Below are 14,391 nucleotides of genomic sequence, written 5' to 3'. Positions count from 1 at the left end.
GCTCATGTTAAATCAAAAGACATCAAACAACGCTTTCTGATTTAGAAAAAGAGGAAGCAGAAGGGATGCTGTGCTTTTTATCCCAGCCCATATACAGCTGTGACTAGCTAACATGACATGTAAAATTTCAGTAGGAACCTCTTGTTTCAAGTAATGTCAGCATATCTTCATGCAGGTCCCCATAAATCTTTTCTCAACCTGTCTGGTTTTATTTTATGAACCTGTCATGATCACAATAATAAAGACATCTACAGATAGTGTAATGCAATGTCCTCCTTTAATAATCCACATTCACCACTTTAGCCATCATATAAATGTGCTTTGAATAGTGTGAGGTGACGGAGCCGGTTGGGAGTTCGGTTTCAGGTTCGGTGGAGTTGCTGGAGGACTGGGATCGGGCGTCCAGCGCGGCCAGCGACTGCAGCATGCTCAGCAGGCTGTTGGAGGAGGGCAGCTGCAGGTATTTCTCCGGGACGTAGCCCACCTGTCCGCTACGGTTTCTGGCCTGGAAACACAGACAATGCACACAGACGATGACAACAGCCAAAAATGTTTCAACAGGAAAACTCCTAATGAGAAAAAATAAAATCAGATGTAAAGAGTAGGGCTGTAACAATATCACTGCATCGTCGCCAGAATTTAATAACAGCCACAAAGAGAATAATAGGAGAGCTTTTGTTCTCTCTTCCTGAATTAACGAGAAATCTAAAATCCTAAACAAGCCTCTGCTGAATTCATGAAGCTTGATTTCATGAACACCGGTGGCCTCCCCTTCCGCTGCTTACTTATTTTCATTCAGATTGAAAACACTCAGAGGTATTGGGATCTCTGTTGGGGCATGCTGTGGGGAATCACAGCACTAAAACAGATCTATATAAATGATATTGCTCACATTTTTATGTATGATTATATTCATTAAAATAAATACCCCATTAAAACACTATATCTGTATATGAAAAGATAATCACCTAAGTAAATATACATAAAATATTGGCTCAACACGTGGAGATGGTCTGTGCCTCCTGAGCCACTGCTCATAAAGGCTAACAGGGACAAAAACAAATACAGTAGCAGCGTTAAGTTCAAGCATTGAGTGCAAATGTACGGTTTTCTGTGTTTTTGTTTTGTTTTTTTTCATAGAAATGTTTTGTTTTGTTTTTGTTTGTTTTTTTTGTTGTCCGGTTTGGATCTTTAGCAATCAGAATTGTTGTCTGAAGGCCAAGAAAGATGCCAAGTGGATTTACTTTACCAAGTGGATCATCATGGCCTTGCCATATTAGTCCATTTGATTGACCTTTATTATAATTATGTATTTATTTTATTTTTGTTTTTTAAAGACGGGACAGACATGACTGGGGGATAGGACAGGGAGAAAGAATGACACAATAAATAAACAATAAACTAGCTAACAATAGATACTTTTTTAATTTCACCTGCTGAGAATGAAAAAAGAAAACAAGCAGAAGAAAACGAGAGCAATAGAATAAACAACATCACAATGATATATGGGAATATAACTGTAAATACTAAATATTAAACATTACTGTGCAGCACATAAGATCGACAGCGCACAGTGTGCTTTGAGGTAGGAGCCAAAAAGGGTGTAAAACACCAGTCAGTGTCACGCCGCCGGGTATATCAACTTCTCTTTTAAGCTGTGCTTTCTGCTTCATGCTCCGTGCCCACGCATGTAACAAGGGCTGCTACAAAGCCCTTTAAAACAGGAAGTAGCATGTGCTGCAGTGAGCTTGAATGGTGTCCCAATGCGCTGAGCAAGCACAGTGCAAGCATGCTAGCCAGGTGTGGTGCGTGATGATAAAGTGGTGACTAAAACTCTATAAAGGACATAACTAATATAACAGCAGGTCAGGGTTACTCTTACAATTTTCTCTGGTAAGAAGTCAAAATCCTTCATATAGAACTCTGAAGTTACCTGGAGAGATGAGATCCTGCTTCATAGTACAGGCCTCAGGGCAACATTTCAAAGTTAACGTGCAAAACAATCAATATATGTATTTGTATGTAACTGACAAAAAAAGGAGAGAAAAGTGTCCAAACACTTCTTGTGTCATTCCAGAGTTGAGGTCGCAGGTTATGGTGCCACCACTGGACTAGCTAATGAGAAAAGAAGGAAGATGATTTTTAACAAATTTGTTGTATTAAGAAAAAAAGAAAACAAACCATCCAAACTGTTACTTTATTAGTAAAGAGATGTTGCAGATATTTGTACTGAAATTGTATTTTTCTTCATTTCTAATGTGTTCAAAGCAAAAACAAGCTTTTCCTGTGAGCTCAGACCATTTTATTTCTTTCTGCTGCATTTCTGCATAAAATACAAATCTGCATCATTTTTTAAAAAGTGCTTTAAGCTGAACTAATTGTCCCTTTTTTCTAGAACCTGGTGAATCACCCTCTCTTCACTGTGCAGAGACTGAGGTTGTCAGCTGTACAGAGCTCAATGATATTTTACAGAAATAATTCCCCGAGGTCCACCGAGTCAGGAGCTATCAGCACTGGTTCTGTGGACAAAGTCCTGGGAAAGATATATGTCGAGTGAGTTTGCATGATCCCTCAGCTCACAGCTGCATTTATTAAACATTCAAAATACAGAAAGATTTTATAAAACTGGGAAACTGTATTTCTGTCTTGCAGGGAGACTCTGGTGGAGGAGTGGTTCATAATGGCAGGATTTATGGGGTCTCTTCTTTTGTGGGAGATCTGGACTTTGTATGCAGAGCACCGGCTGCCTTCATGGACCTCTGTGATCCTGAGTATGCAGATTGGATCAGGAAAACTATCAACCCATAAAAAGCTGTGAGGTGTGGATAACTGTAAACAAGCTGAAATAAATAATCTTTTAGAGTTTAGCTTTGGTTTCTTTTATTCTCTTTGATATAAGCAGTAGAGGATTTCAGAATTTCTGTGTTATTTGCCAAAAGACGTTTTTTCAGCTGCACCCACACACAGTTTCTTTAGATAACTTCAACTGCAGAAAGTAAAAACTCAGCATTAAGTTTCAAATGCAGTTTTAAAGATAATGATAATATGGTGGCCCTGAAGAAAACACCCGTCAATAGAAAAAGCTGCAAAATCCTGCAAAATGTAACAGAAGTTGAATAAAACACAACGGAAATAGAAAAAAATGCAACAAGGCTGAAAAACTGAACAAACAAACAAAAAACAAACACAAATTACAACAGAAATAATAACAACGATATAAAAAAAAATAAAGTAGAAAAAAAAACGTTCTCATCCTAAAACTTGGTGACAAAGTGGAATATGGTAAGGAAACACTCACTTAAGTGCTGTCATTACTCAAAGGTTCCTGATAATCATGCATGAAGTGATTTCTGGAGGGGAATGAAACTTAACTGAACTGCTCCCTGTGACATTTTGACCTGTCAAACGCAGGCGTAACTCCTGTTATTCATCGTTGTATTGCAGGTCTGCTGTGCACGACGTCTGTGAATCTGAGTAATTTGGTACAGATGAAGGAATAAGACTGCTCAGATGCTTTGGGTGTCACGTAATGATCCCTCAGGTTTGGGTGTCTTTGGTGCCCTTTGATTTCAATCTACCTGCACATTGAACAGAAATCCTGCCATGACAGAACACACTAATGCCTTTTCAAGGGAGAACCGATCCGAATCGGAGCTGTCAGCCCCAAGTTCTCTGCAGTCATCAAATCAAGCATAATCTGGTTTGAACAGGCTCCCTGCCTCACTGCAAAAGCCTTTTTACCAGCTGCTGTTTGACAAATTGCAAAGCCTCTGAAGAGGTTGGTTGTTGGTTTAAAATGGAGCACTGTAACAAAAAATAATTTCCCCCAGGGATCAATAAAGTATTCTGATTCTGATTCTGAGACTTTAGAAAGGGGGAAAAAGGATACGAAGAAAAAGCTGAACAAAAAGCTATCCATGCACTGTTTAACATTTCACTTGGAGCTTATTGACTGTATTCTATCTGTGGATTGCATTATAGCTTCTCTGAGAGCTTTGCTCCCTGAAGATTTTATGATCTGTGAACACTGAGTCTCTCTTGTGGCTGTAAACCAGTCTGCTCAGCATGGCACTGCATGGCAGAGTTTCTCTCCATTTTTTTGAATCACCTTTGCTCAGTTGTGCTCCTAACTGATCTCCTGAGTTTGGCTGTATTCCTGGACTTTGCCCTTTAGTTACTCTTCAGTCTCTTTGACACACAGGCTGCCAAATTTGAAATAACATTTTTAGTTTTGGAAAAAGAAGAGCGTGTCTAGCAAATTCTTGCACATCCTTGTTCTTAAATAGCACTTTTCTACTCAAGCACTCAAAGTACTTTATACACCTCATTCACCCATTCATACAAGCACTTTTCTGTACCTAAGTTCTTTCTATCTAACATTCATACTCTGATGGACACATGAAAGAGCAGTTTGGGGTTCAGTATCGTGTCCAAGGATACTTTGAGATACAGATCAGATCAGTCCCTAAGGACCCCAAAGCGCTTCACACTACATTCAGTCATTCACCCATTCACACACTGGTGATGGCAAGCTACATTGTAGCCACAGCTGCCCTGGGGCGCACTGACAGAGGCAAAAGTTGAGTTAAATCTGATTTATGTTCATTAATGCCCATCACACTGTAACTTAAAGTAATAAATCGGTCACTGATTAATTACAGAAGTACGTCTGTGAGCATAAAGATTTAAGCCTTGGACCATCAGGATAAAATGTGGTTGGGAAACTTAACAAGCTTTGATAAAACTTCATCAGTAGCTCAAGCAAGACCTCAAAACCTTCGATCACCACGGGTGGTTAGCAGACTGTGGTTGTACCATGCAGCCTAACAACATGCAGTAAATTGCAGGTTAAAGCAGTCTGCTTACACATTGTTAAACGAGGGAAGGGAACTAATGTGGCTGTCACATTACCCTTTTGTCCCATTTCATCCCAGGACTTGATTAAATTGCTGCTCACTTTCTACAATACTTAAAACTGATCAGTAGGACCTGAAACTGCAAACATTCAAACATTCAGGCCAACAATCAGTTGGTGAACATATTAATCTACTACAATTAGCAAAAATGAATAAATAAACAGAAGAAAGTTAGAGTGATATCAGAGTCATGCAAGTTTTTGACCAGGAGGTTAAACTCATGCAAATTAGCTTCATCCAGGCTCATGAAAACACTGTCCTGCTTATAAACAGCAGATCATTTGTGTCAGTGTCAGGATGGTTTATATTTGAGCTTTTAGTTCACACAGAACAATTTTTATTAATTGTTTTTAGCGATTACGAAAGTCTGTGAATCCCCAAATTGTTCAGTTGTTCTCTTTGCTCCCCATGAGGTCACTTTCACCATGTGACAAAAACAACACCCCACTCTACACACTCGGGCCACCAGCAACTTTCTAAATCCTCAATAAAAAGCTGACAGGTTGCAATGATGTTCCAAAGAACCTATTAAGAAAACCACTAAATACACAGAAAATGTTATGAAAATTGGTTTATTTTATATCTCATAGTTTTAAATGATGCAATAAAAATATGTATAAAACATCACAAACTGTAATATTTTACAAATGCTTACGTCCTGCTGATGCAATGGAGACATCTTCCAGTGACAGTCTTCATCAGTGTGAGTGTGAGGAGGATCCTAAACCCACCGACACAGAAGTGCATGTTCACAACTCCCTCTGTGCAGGCGGGGTCAGGACCCTCCTCACCCAGGGTGAGGAGGGTTGGTGCTGTGGCCAGTCAGGTATGAAGTGCTGAGAGTGGATCTTTGGTCCTCTGTGCAGCTCTGTCCACTCTCAGCTGCCCTGCAAAGTAATAACACGAGAAAGACGTCATTTTAACACAAAACAGCATTTTCATTGTTGGCAGCTGCAGTATGTTGTTAAAAAGCAATTTTAAACCCAACGTATACACATGAAAAATATAAATAAAGCTAAACCTATAGTGCTGCTGACATAGGATGATGATTTATACCAACTATTGGAAGAATTTTGTCTTCAATACAGTTTGTTGTCAATGTGAGGTGATAACTTACATAGTTGGAACACAGCACCACTCTCCCGTTTTTCACTTGGTCATCCATCCTTCTCATCGGGTTGGTCGGGGTAAGGCTGTCTTCTGGGTGGGGTGTTTGCTCCATCTTGGATGTTGAGTGTCTGAAGTGTTGAATTCTTAGCCACAGGCTATATCTTATGTAAAAACAAGAGACTACAGTCAGTTCACTGCATCATTTTTAAACCTTTTCTACTTATTTGTGTTGAGATTAAGTACAGACTTACCTTTGTCCTGCATGGTGAATTAGGGCTTGGGAAAAACATATATTATTCAAGAAAAAAACAATACATTTCACATGTGCAAGTCAGATGTTCTTATATCTGTAAAAACACAAAGGCAAAGTTTAAAAACAAATTCTAACATAAACTAATCAGAGTCACTGTCATCAAGGGAAAGGTTAAAAAGCCTCTCCCAGAAACATCTGACTCCAAAACTACCTGAGGATGTTGAAGGGGCATCAAACTGGTCACTCACCTTGCACCTCTTTGCACTTACCTCTTCGGTGCAGATGTCTTCTCTGCTTCTCTTTTCTGAGGAAGGAGCAGCAGAGGGAGCAGAAGAGGAAGGAGCAGCAGAGGGAGCAGCTGAGGAAGAAGCAGCAGAGGGAGCAGAAGAGGAAGGAGCAGCAGAGGGAGCAGAAGAGGAAGAAGCAGCAGAGGGAGCAGCAGAGAGAGCAGCAGAGAGAGCAGCTGAGGAAGAAGCAGCAGAGGGAGCAGCAGAGGGAGCAGCAGAGGGAGGAGCAGCAGAGAGAGCAGCAGAGAGAGCAGCTGAGGAAGAAGCAGCAGAGGGAGCAGCAGAGAGAGCAGCTGAGGAAGAAGCAGCAGAGGGAGCAGCAGACGGAGCAGAAGAGGGAGCAGCTGAGGGAGGAGCAGCTGGCGGATCACCAACTGGGGCAACAACTCGAGGGAAGAGTGGGGCATTGGCCTGGCCGAAAGGCGGCATGGCGATGGGGGCAGCACCTGGAGCAATAGGACGTTGCCAATCGTGCCAAAACGGCTCTGGAGGGTGCTCCCGGATGAGAGGGGAATCATCTCTCTCATCCATGGTGTCATACCCAGAGTCATCGCTAAGCCAATCCCCCCACTCTTCTGAGTCGTTCCAGTCAGATGAACTGTCAGTCTGTTCACTCACCTCTTCATCATCTACAGGTAAGTAGGGGCGGTACTCACCATACTCACCTTGCTGTTCACCGACATCTGCATCTGATGCTTCATGAGAAGAAGGTGAGGGTGAGAGAGGGATAAAATACTCACCATACTCACCTTCGCTGATACGCTGGGTATCAGTGTCCTGAGCTTCTGCAGGGCGTTCAACCACATAGTCAAGACGCCCTGTGAGGAAACAATTTTAAAATAACATTAGGAATGTAATATATATATACACACACACATATATATATATATATTATAGCTTATATATATATATATATATATATATATATATATATATATATATATATATTATAGCTTATGTATATATATATATATATATTATAGCTTATGTATATATATATATATATATTATAGCTTATGTATATATATATATATATAGCTTATGTATGTATATATATATATATATATATATATATATACATACATAAGCTATATATATATATATATACATAAGCTATAATATATATATATATATATACATAAGCTATAATATATATATATATATATATATATATATATATATATATATATATTTATTTATTTATTTATTTATTTATTTATTTATTTTTTTAAATAAAAACACAACCTCCTTGGCAAGAGTAAGAATTGCACACACAAAGCTCTGCAGGTATGTCTGAAAATGATGGTCAAGTCAAAAACAAACAAACAAACAAACAAACAAACAAACAAACAAACAAACAGAAACTCTTAACTCAGAATCCACATATTTAGAAATGTGCCGTGAGGACAGATACATCTAATCTGTGGTAAACATGCTATCCCTGTGTAAATATCCCTGTGTACAATATCTCTCTCTGCTATCTAATAAGGTTAAAAGCATTACCGTAACAGAAGATGGGTCTTAATGCCATTATTACTACTGTTTTCATATTCTTTTGATATTATTTTATTTGTATTTTTTTATCTTTGTGTTTTGCAGCAGAGAAAAAATATAGTTTATGTCAATAAAGCCTTTGATCCGGAGAAGAAAAGGATGTCAGGAGGGGACCTGGATCTGTGTGTTTACGCCTGCGTGTTCTGAGGCCATGACATCTTGAAGATGCCGTTACCACAGAAACTGATTTTTGGGCATTTTACAAATTTTAGTCCATTAAGCTATTTTTAACCATTTCATTTTAAAGAAAAGTGTCAAATTTGAAGCCTTCAAGTCAAAGTAACACCTTTTTTTCATATTCATACATCAGTCGTTAATAATTTCTACACCTCTCCTGGAAAATTTAAAACATACAAACAATTTACGGGAAACAATCTTGAATACACATATTTGATCACGTTAAAACTTGATATTCACACTGGAACTTGTTAAATTATTACAGTAATTTACATTTAAAGAAATTTTCAAACGTACCTGCAGCGAAGTCCAGGTGACAGTCGGGGAGTCCGGGTCCACGGCGAGCCATCTTCAAACTTGAAAAACAAAAACAAGTACAAACGATCGACAGATGAAGTACTTGTTATGCGTTCAAGTTATATCCGCTTCCAGTAAAATGTTTTGCAAAACTTAGCTTTCCACAGGCTGAGGTTGGAGCAGGTCGAAACAAGTCCACGAGCAAGTGTAAACAGACGTTTGGAACCTTGTGAAGCATTTATATACCCTCGGCGGCCATGGTTACGGTTGTCAACGTGTACACGTGCACGTGATAGAACTATCCGGTTGTTCAGTCTGACCTCACTAGCCGTGTCTGGGTCTAAACTCCGCTGCAGGTCCATATATCAAACGATCACTATGGCATTACTGAGAGTTGAAAAACTGTCTAAAGTCTTTCATTTTTAATAAAATGATCAGCGTTCTGCTCTACCAGGTGTAACAATTGAGTTTAACATCCAGGCATCCATGAAAACGGAATTTGTGACATTTAACAGAGTTAGAAGTTAGCAGGGCGTTAGCTCGCTAGCTTCTATCTAAATACAATATAGCATGTCCTGACTGCAGGGTTTTGGAAACAAATTCAAACGTACAGCTCTGCTATCACTTCCAGCATAAATGAAGACAGAAAACTAAACAGCAGTGACGTTTGTAGGGTTACTGAAGTTTGGCTAGCTGGTATATAATGATGTGCTACGTGACCGCTAGCGACACAGCTATGTTAGCATAATATAAACAAGCTAACTTTTTTCCACTCCATAAACGTTAATGTGAGTGTTCTCGGTGATCAGGAACAAATGTAATCGCATGGCAGGATGCTGAGATAATCCATCCACAATAGAGGTTAGTCATTCATATACTGCTGCATGGGCTGGGCTGTAGTTACATACTAAGGTTTTAAAAACTGAGCTTAAATAAATGATTAGCGGTAATAAAAGCCGAGGGAGGTCAACAGTGATCACTGACTGTTTTAGGAGCTTTTTGAGATCAAATAGAAGAAAATACATAACATTAAACATGTTAACAATACAAAAGCCATATTAAACGCAGACTACTTTAGACCCGGAAGTAGGATTCGTGCGTCACCACTGAACAGCTAAATTCGTAGGAATGTTTTAGCTTATTATTTGGATAACCACCGTCATTACAATAAATTAAATTTGTAGTCATTTAAAACTCACAGGCCTACAATCAGCTGGCCTATATAAAAAACAAAAACAAAATTTGAACACAGTGCTGAGCTGCATCTCAAATTAATCTTCCAGCTCTCAGCTGACATGTACCAGAGCCCGATTGATGGATCAGTTGATCAGGATCATTGGCCTGATATAGGTCTATCATAGTGACGTGGCTCTTAATCAGTAGGGTTATATATTTCCCGATATGATATATTTTTTTAAAGAACATAATGTGGATTGTTTTTATTTGTTAGCTGTATGGGCAGCATTTTTGTGTATGTGATCCCTTTTCTTAAATTACATTTGCTATATACACATATTTTGCTCTCTTAGTATTTTTAGAACCTGACTAATACTGAAAACTTTAGGGTGATACTGATAAAAAGGAGTTAAAAATTTAGATACTGATACATTGGTCGATACTCTTTTTACAGATAGTATACAGATTACAGAACTTAGAATGTATACAGAAATTCATGTTTTTTGCAATGATCGTTCAAAATTGGTTTACATTTGTAAATAAATACAGCAATATATCTGCAAGATTTGACCAAATTCACCACTCTTTTATACTATGCTAAACAATCAAAGATTAGCTCATGTCTAGTTGAATGATGTTTTAAAAATGTGTTTTCCTGTAGTGTTAATCACAGTGATGTTATGAAGTAATGTATGAACCTGACGTATGATAATATTTATCTCTACAGAGGAAACATCCATCGAAGATTGAGCAGTACAATATCACTGTGGCATCAACATCTCGTCAGCGAAAGACCACAGCCACACCAAACAAGCTCTCAGCAAATACACAAGCCAAGTTACCAGACCTGATGTTGAGAGCTGCAAACAAACATGTTCCACAAGCAACTGTTGACATGCTTGTCATCAATTTCACATGTGAGGGTCTACAGCCATTTGCAGTGCTAGAACAGCCATCTTTCAAAGAATTGGTTACCACATTACAACCTCAAGCCAAAGTCATCTCCAGACCCACTGTCCGTGCCAGAATCTGTGAAGCTGCTGATCACATGAAGATGACTTTGGTTGCAGCATTGGATAAAGTCAAATTGGTTGCTACCACTACTGATTGTTGGTCAGCTCATCAGAAAAATTACCTTGGAGTCACATGCCATTGGAGGAAGAGTCCCTGGAAAGAAGATCTGCAGCACCAGCATGCAAAAGATTGAGAGGGTCTCACACATTTGACATGCTTGCTGGTGCGCTTGATGATATCCATTGCCAATACAAGATTAGAGGCAAAGTTGTAAGAACCACAACTGATAGTGGATCCAACTTTGTCAAGGCCTTCCACATGTTTGGGGCACAAAATGATGCAGATGAAGCTGAAGATGAAGCAGACCCAGAAACTATTGACCTGACTGACCATATTGACTACCATGAGGCAAGTGCAATTCTTGATGAAGACTCTGGTTTGGAGTATCAACTCCCGCCTCATCAGCGATGTGCATGTCACCTGCTAAACCTTGTGGCAACATCTGATGCTGCCCTAGCAGAGAGCATGAATGAAACCTACAAGAGGCTCTCCCGTGCAACCTTTGCAAAATGCCAGGCCATTTGGAACAAAACTCATTTGGCTAATGAAGTGGTAGAGGACAAGTGTGAACTACAGATCATTCGTCCCAATGCAACAAAGTGGAATTCAGCCAACCTTGCCATTGAAAGGATAATACGCATCATTGATGAGAAGGGGGAAAATGCCATCAGGAGCATTTGTGAGGAGTTCAAGGTGAAAGTGTGAGTAAAATTGGACACCTACCAATATGGTTGCAAATTTTGTGAATTTTCCTTAATGGATGGTTAAAAACGTGAGCAGACTCTTAATATTAAATCAGAAGATCCCTATTATAGTCATGGTGGGTTTTGTTGTTGTGTCTTACAGGTTGAGTCCTGCAGAAGTTGCATTCCTTAGGGAGTACTGTACCACCATGAAGCCACTGGTGAAAGCTTCAAACATTCTTCAGTCTGAGTCCACTTCCTTTATGGGATGGCTCCTGCCAGTAATCCAACAACTACTGTCCAAACTTAGCAGGCTGGAGACATCAAGCAAGACATGCGTGCCACTCATCAGAGCCCTGCAAAATGGCCTTCAAAAGCGTTTTGGAGCGATGATGGAGGATCCAGAGTTGGCTGCAGCTGCAGTCCTCTTATCCAAGTTCAAGACTTCCTGGACTGACAGAGCAGATGTAACAGAGGCTGGTAAGGATTCATGTGATCCCATTTTTGTGTATTTTTACATTTGAACAGATGCTTAAGTGAGTATTTCACCTAATACATTGTAAGTTATTGATGGTCTGTCCTGAATACTAAACAACAGAGCATGAGAGTGAGGATCAGCAAAGAGAGTCATCTGATGAAGATGAATTCTTCTCCAGACCAATCTCCAGAAGGCTCCAAAGTGCAGTTGAGCTTGATGGTTACCTTGCTTGTGCCACAGACACCATGGAGCTGCTGCACTCCTTCTCAGGTATCAAAAACCTCTCTCTTAAACTGAACACAGCTCTGCCTGCTTCTCTCTTGTTTGTTTATCACACATTTCGAGCCAGAAAGAGGAAACCAGCGGTGGTTGCTCTAAACAACAACAGCAGGTTAAAGCTTGATCAGCTGCTGTTAGAATTAATTTAATATTGCTTTCTAGTATCAGCTGATGTTGGCTGGAGCCACAGCTGTAACAGCTGCTGGTCATTGATATCGGTTTGGATATGTGGTGAGAGGGAAACGTGAAGATGAAACCAGCAGATGTCCTTACTGAATCATCAGAGCTGAACAGGTGATGGAGAAACAGGTTTACCTTTTAGGTGACATGGATGAGTTGAAGGGAAGTTATGAACTGTTTCTAAGAGACAAATAACATCAGGATCCTTTTCTACTGACAGCTGGTAACTGTGCAGGGATGGGTCTAGCAAAGTTTTGCAAGGGGACAGGTAACCATATACATGCACTGTTCATACAGGGAGTGCAGAATTATTAGGCAAGTTGTATTTTTGAGAAATAATTTTATTATTGAACAACAACCATGTTCTCAATGAACCCAAAAAACTCATTAATATCAAAGCTGAATGTTTTTGGAAGTAGTTTTTAGTTTGTTTTTAGTTTTAGCTATTTTAGGGGGATATCTGTGTGTGCAGGTGACTATTACTGTGCATAATTATTAGGCAACTTAACAAAAAACAAATATATACCCATTTCAATTATTTATTTTTACCAGTGAAACCAATATAACATTTCCACATTCACAAATGTACATTTCTGACATTCAAAAACAAAAACAAATCAGCGACCAATATAGCCACCTTTCTTTGCAAGGACACTCAAAAGCCTGCCATCCATGGATTCTGTCAGTGTTTTGATCTGTTCACCATCAACATTGCGTGCAGCAGCAACCACAGCCTCCCAGACACTGTTCAGAGAGGTGTACTGTTTTCCCTCCTTGTAAATCTCACATTTGATGATGGACCACAGGTTCTCAATGGGGTTCAGATCAGGTGAACAAGGAGGTCATGTCATTAGTTTTTCTTCTTTTATACCCTTTCTTGCCAGCCACGCTGCGGAGTACTTGGACGCGTGTGATGGAGCATTGTCCTGCATGAAAATCATGTTTTTCTTGAAGGATGCAGACTTCTTCCTGTACCACTGCTTGAAGAAGGTGTCTTCCAGAAACTGGCAGTAGGACTGGGAGTTGAGCTTGACTCCATCCTCAACCCGAAAAGGCCCCACAAGCTCATCTTTGATGATACCAGCCCAAATCAGTACTCCACCTCCACCTTGCTGGCGTCTGAGTCGGACTGGAGCTCTCTGCCCTTTACCAATCCAGCCACGGGCCCATCCATCTGGCCCATCAAGACTCACTCTCATTTCATCAGTCCATAAAACCTTAGAAAAACCAGTCTTGAGATATTTCTTGGCCCAGTCTTGACGTTTCAGCTTGTGTGTCTTGTTCAGTGGTGGTCGTCTTTCAGCCTTTCTTACCTTGGCCATGTCTCTGAGTATTGCACACCTTGTGCTTTTGGGCACTCCAGTGATGTTGCAGCTCTGAAATATGGCCAAACTGGTGGCAAGTGGCATCTTGGCAGCTGCACGCTTGACTTTTCTCAGTTCATGGGCAGTTATTTTGCGCCTTGGTTTTTCCACACGCTTCTTGCGACCCTGTTGACTATTTTGAATGAAACGCTTTATTGTTCGATGATCACGCTTCAGAAGCTTTGCAATTTTGAGACTGCTGCATCCCTCTGCAAGATATCTCACCATTTTTGACTTTTCTGAGCCTGTCAAGTCCTTCTTTTGACCCATTTTGCCAAAGGAAAGGACGTTGCCTAATAATTATGCACACCTGATATAGGGTGTTGATGTCATTAGACCACACCCCTTCTCATTACAGAGATGCACATCACCTAATATGCTTAATTGGTAGTAGGCTTTCGAGCCTATACAGCTTGGAGTAAGACAACATGCATGAAGAGGATGATGTGGACAAAATACTCATTTGCCTAATAATTCTGCACTCCCTGTAAGATTGGGGAAACCTGCAGTCAGCTGAGACTGAAGAAGTCAATTGGATGAGTGACGAAACGTTTTTCCCACAA

At 39.9% G+C, this 14,391-nt stretch overlaps 1 protein-coding gene across 1 annotated transcript; it reads right to left on the bottom strand.

Annotated features, from left to right (window-relative positions):
- Positions 1-6,419: 6,419 nt before the first annotated feature.
- Positions 6,420-8,646, bottom strand: LOC146667039 (uncharacterized). The gene is made up of 2 exons (XM_085408414.1): positions 8,595-8,646; positions 6,420-7,384 (listed from the first exon to the last, which is right to left on the bottom strand). Exons 1-2 carry the CDS (start codon positions 8,644-8,646, stop codon positions 6,420-6,422), a joined length of 1,017 nt encoding a protein of 338 aa, XP_085264540.1.
- Positions 8,647-14,391: the final 5,745 nt, after the last annotated feature.

This window comes from Rhamphochromis longiceps, linkage group LG6, assembly GCF_057381845.1.
Source record: "Rhamphochromis longiceps isolate RC_006_pf linkage group LG6, R_longiceps_female_GT1.1, whole genome shotgun sequence".
Classification (NCBI taxonomy): Eukaryota; Metazoa; Chordata; class Actinopteri; order Cichliformes; family Cichlidae; genus Rhamphochromis; species Rhamphochromis longiceps.
This window is presented reverse-complemented; position numbering and strand designations above follow the sequence as displayed.

What these genes read in the sequence shown, in the direction of transcription:
- LOC146667039 (XM_085408414.1), bottom strand. Translation starts at nt 8,646, where the DNA reads ATGGCTCGCCGTGGACCCGGACTCCCCGACTGTCACCTGGACTTCGCT. An exon ending in TCACCTGGACTTCGCTGCAG is followed by an intron (nt 7,385 to 8,594) that starts GTACGTTTGAAA and finishes GTTTCCTCACAG; the next exon opens with GGCGTCTTGACTATGTGGTT.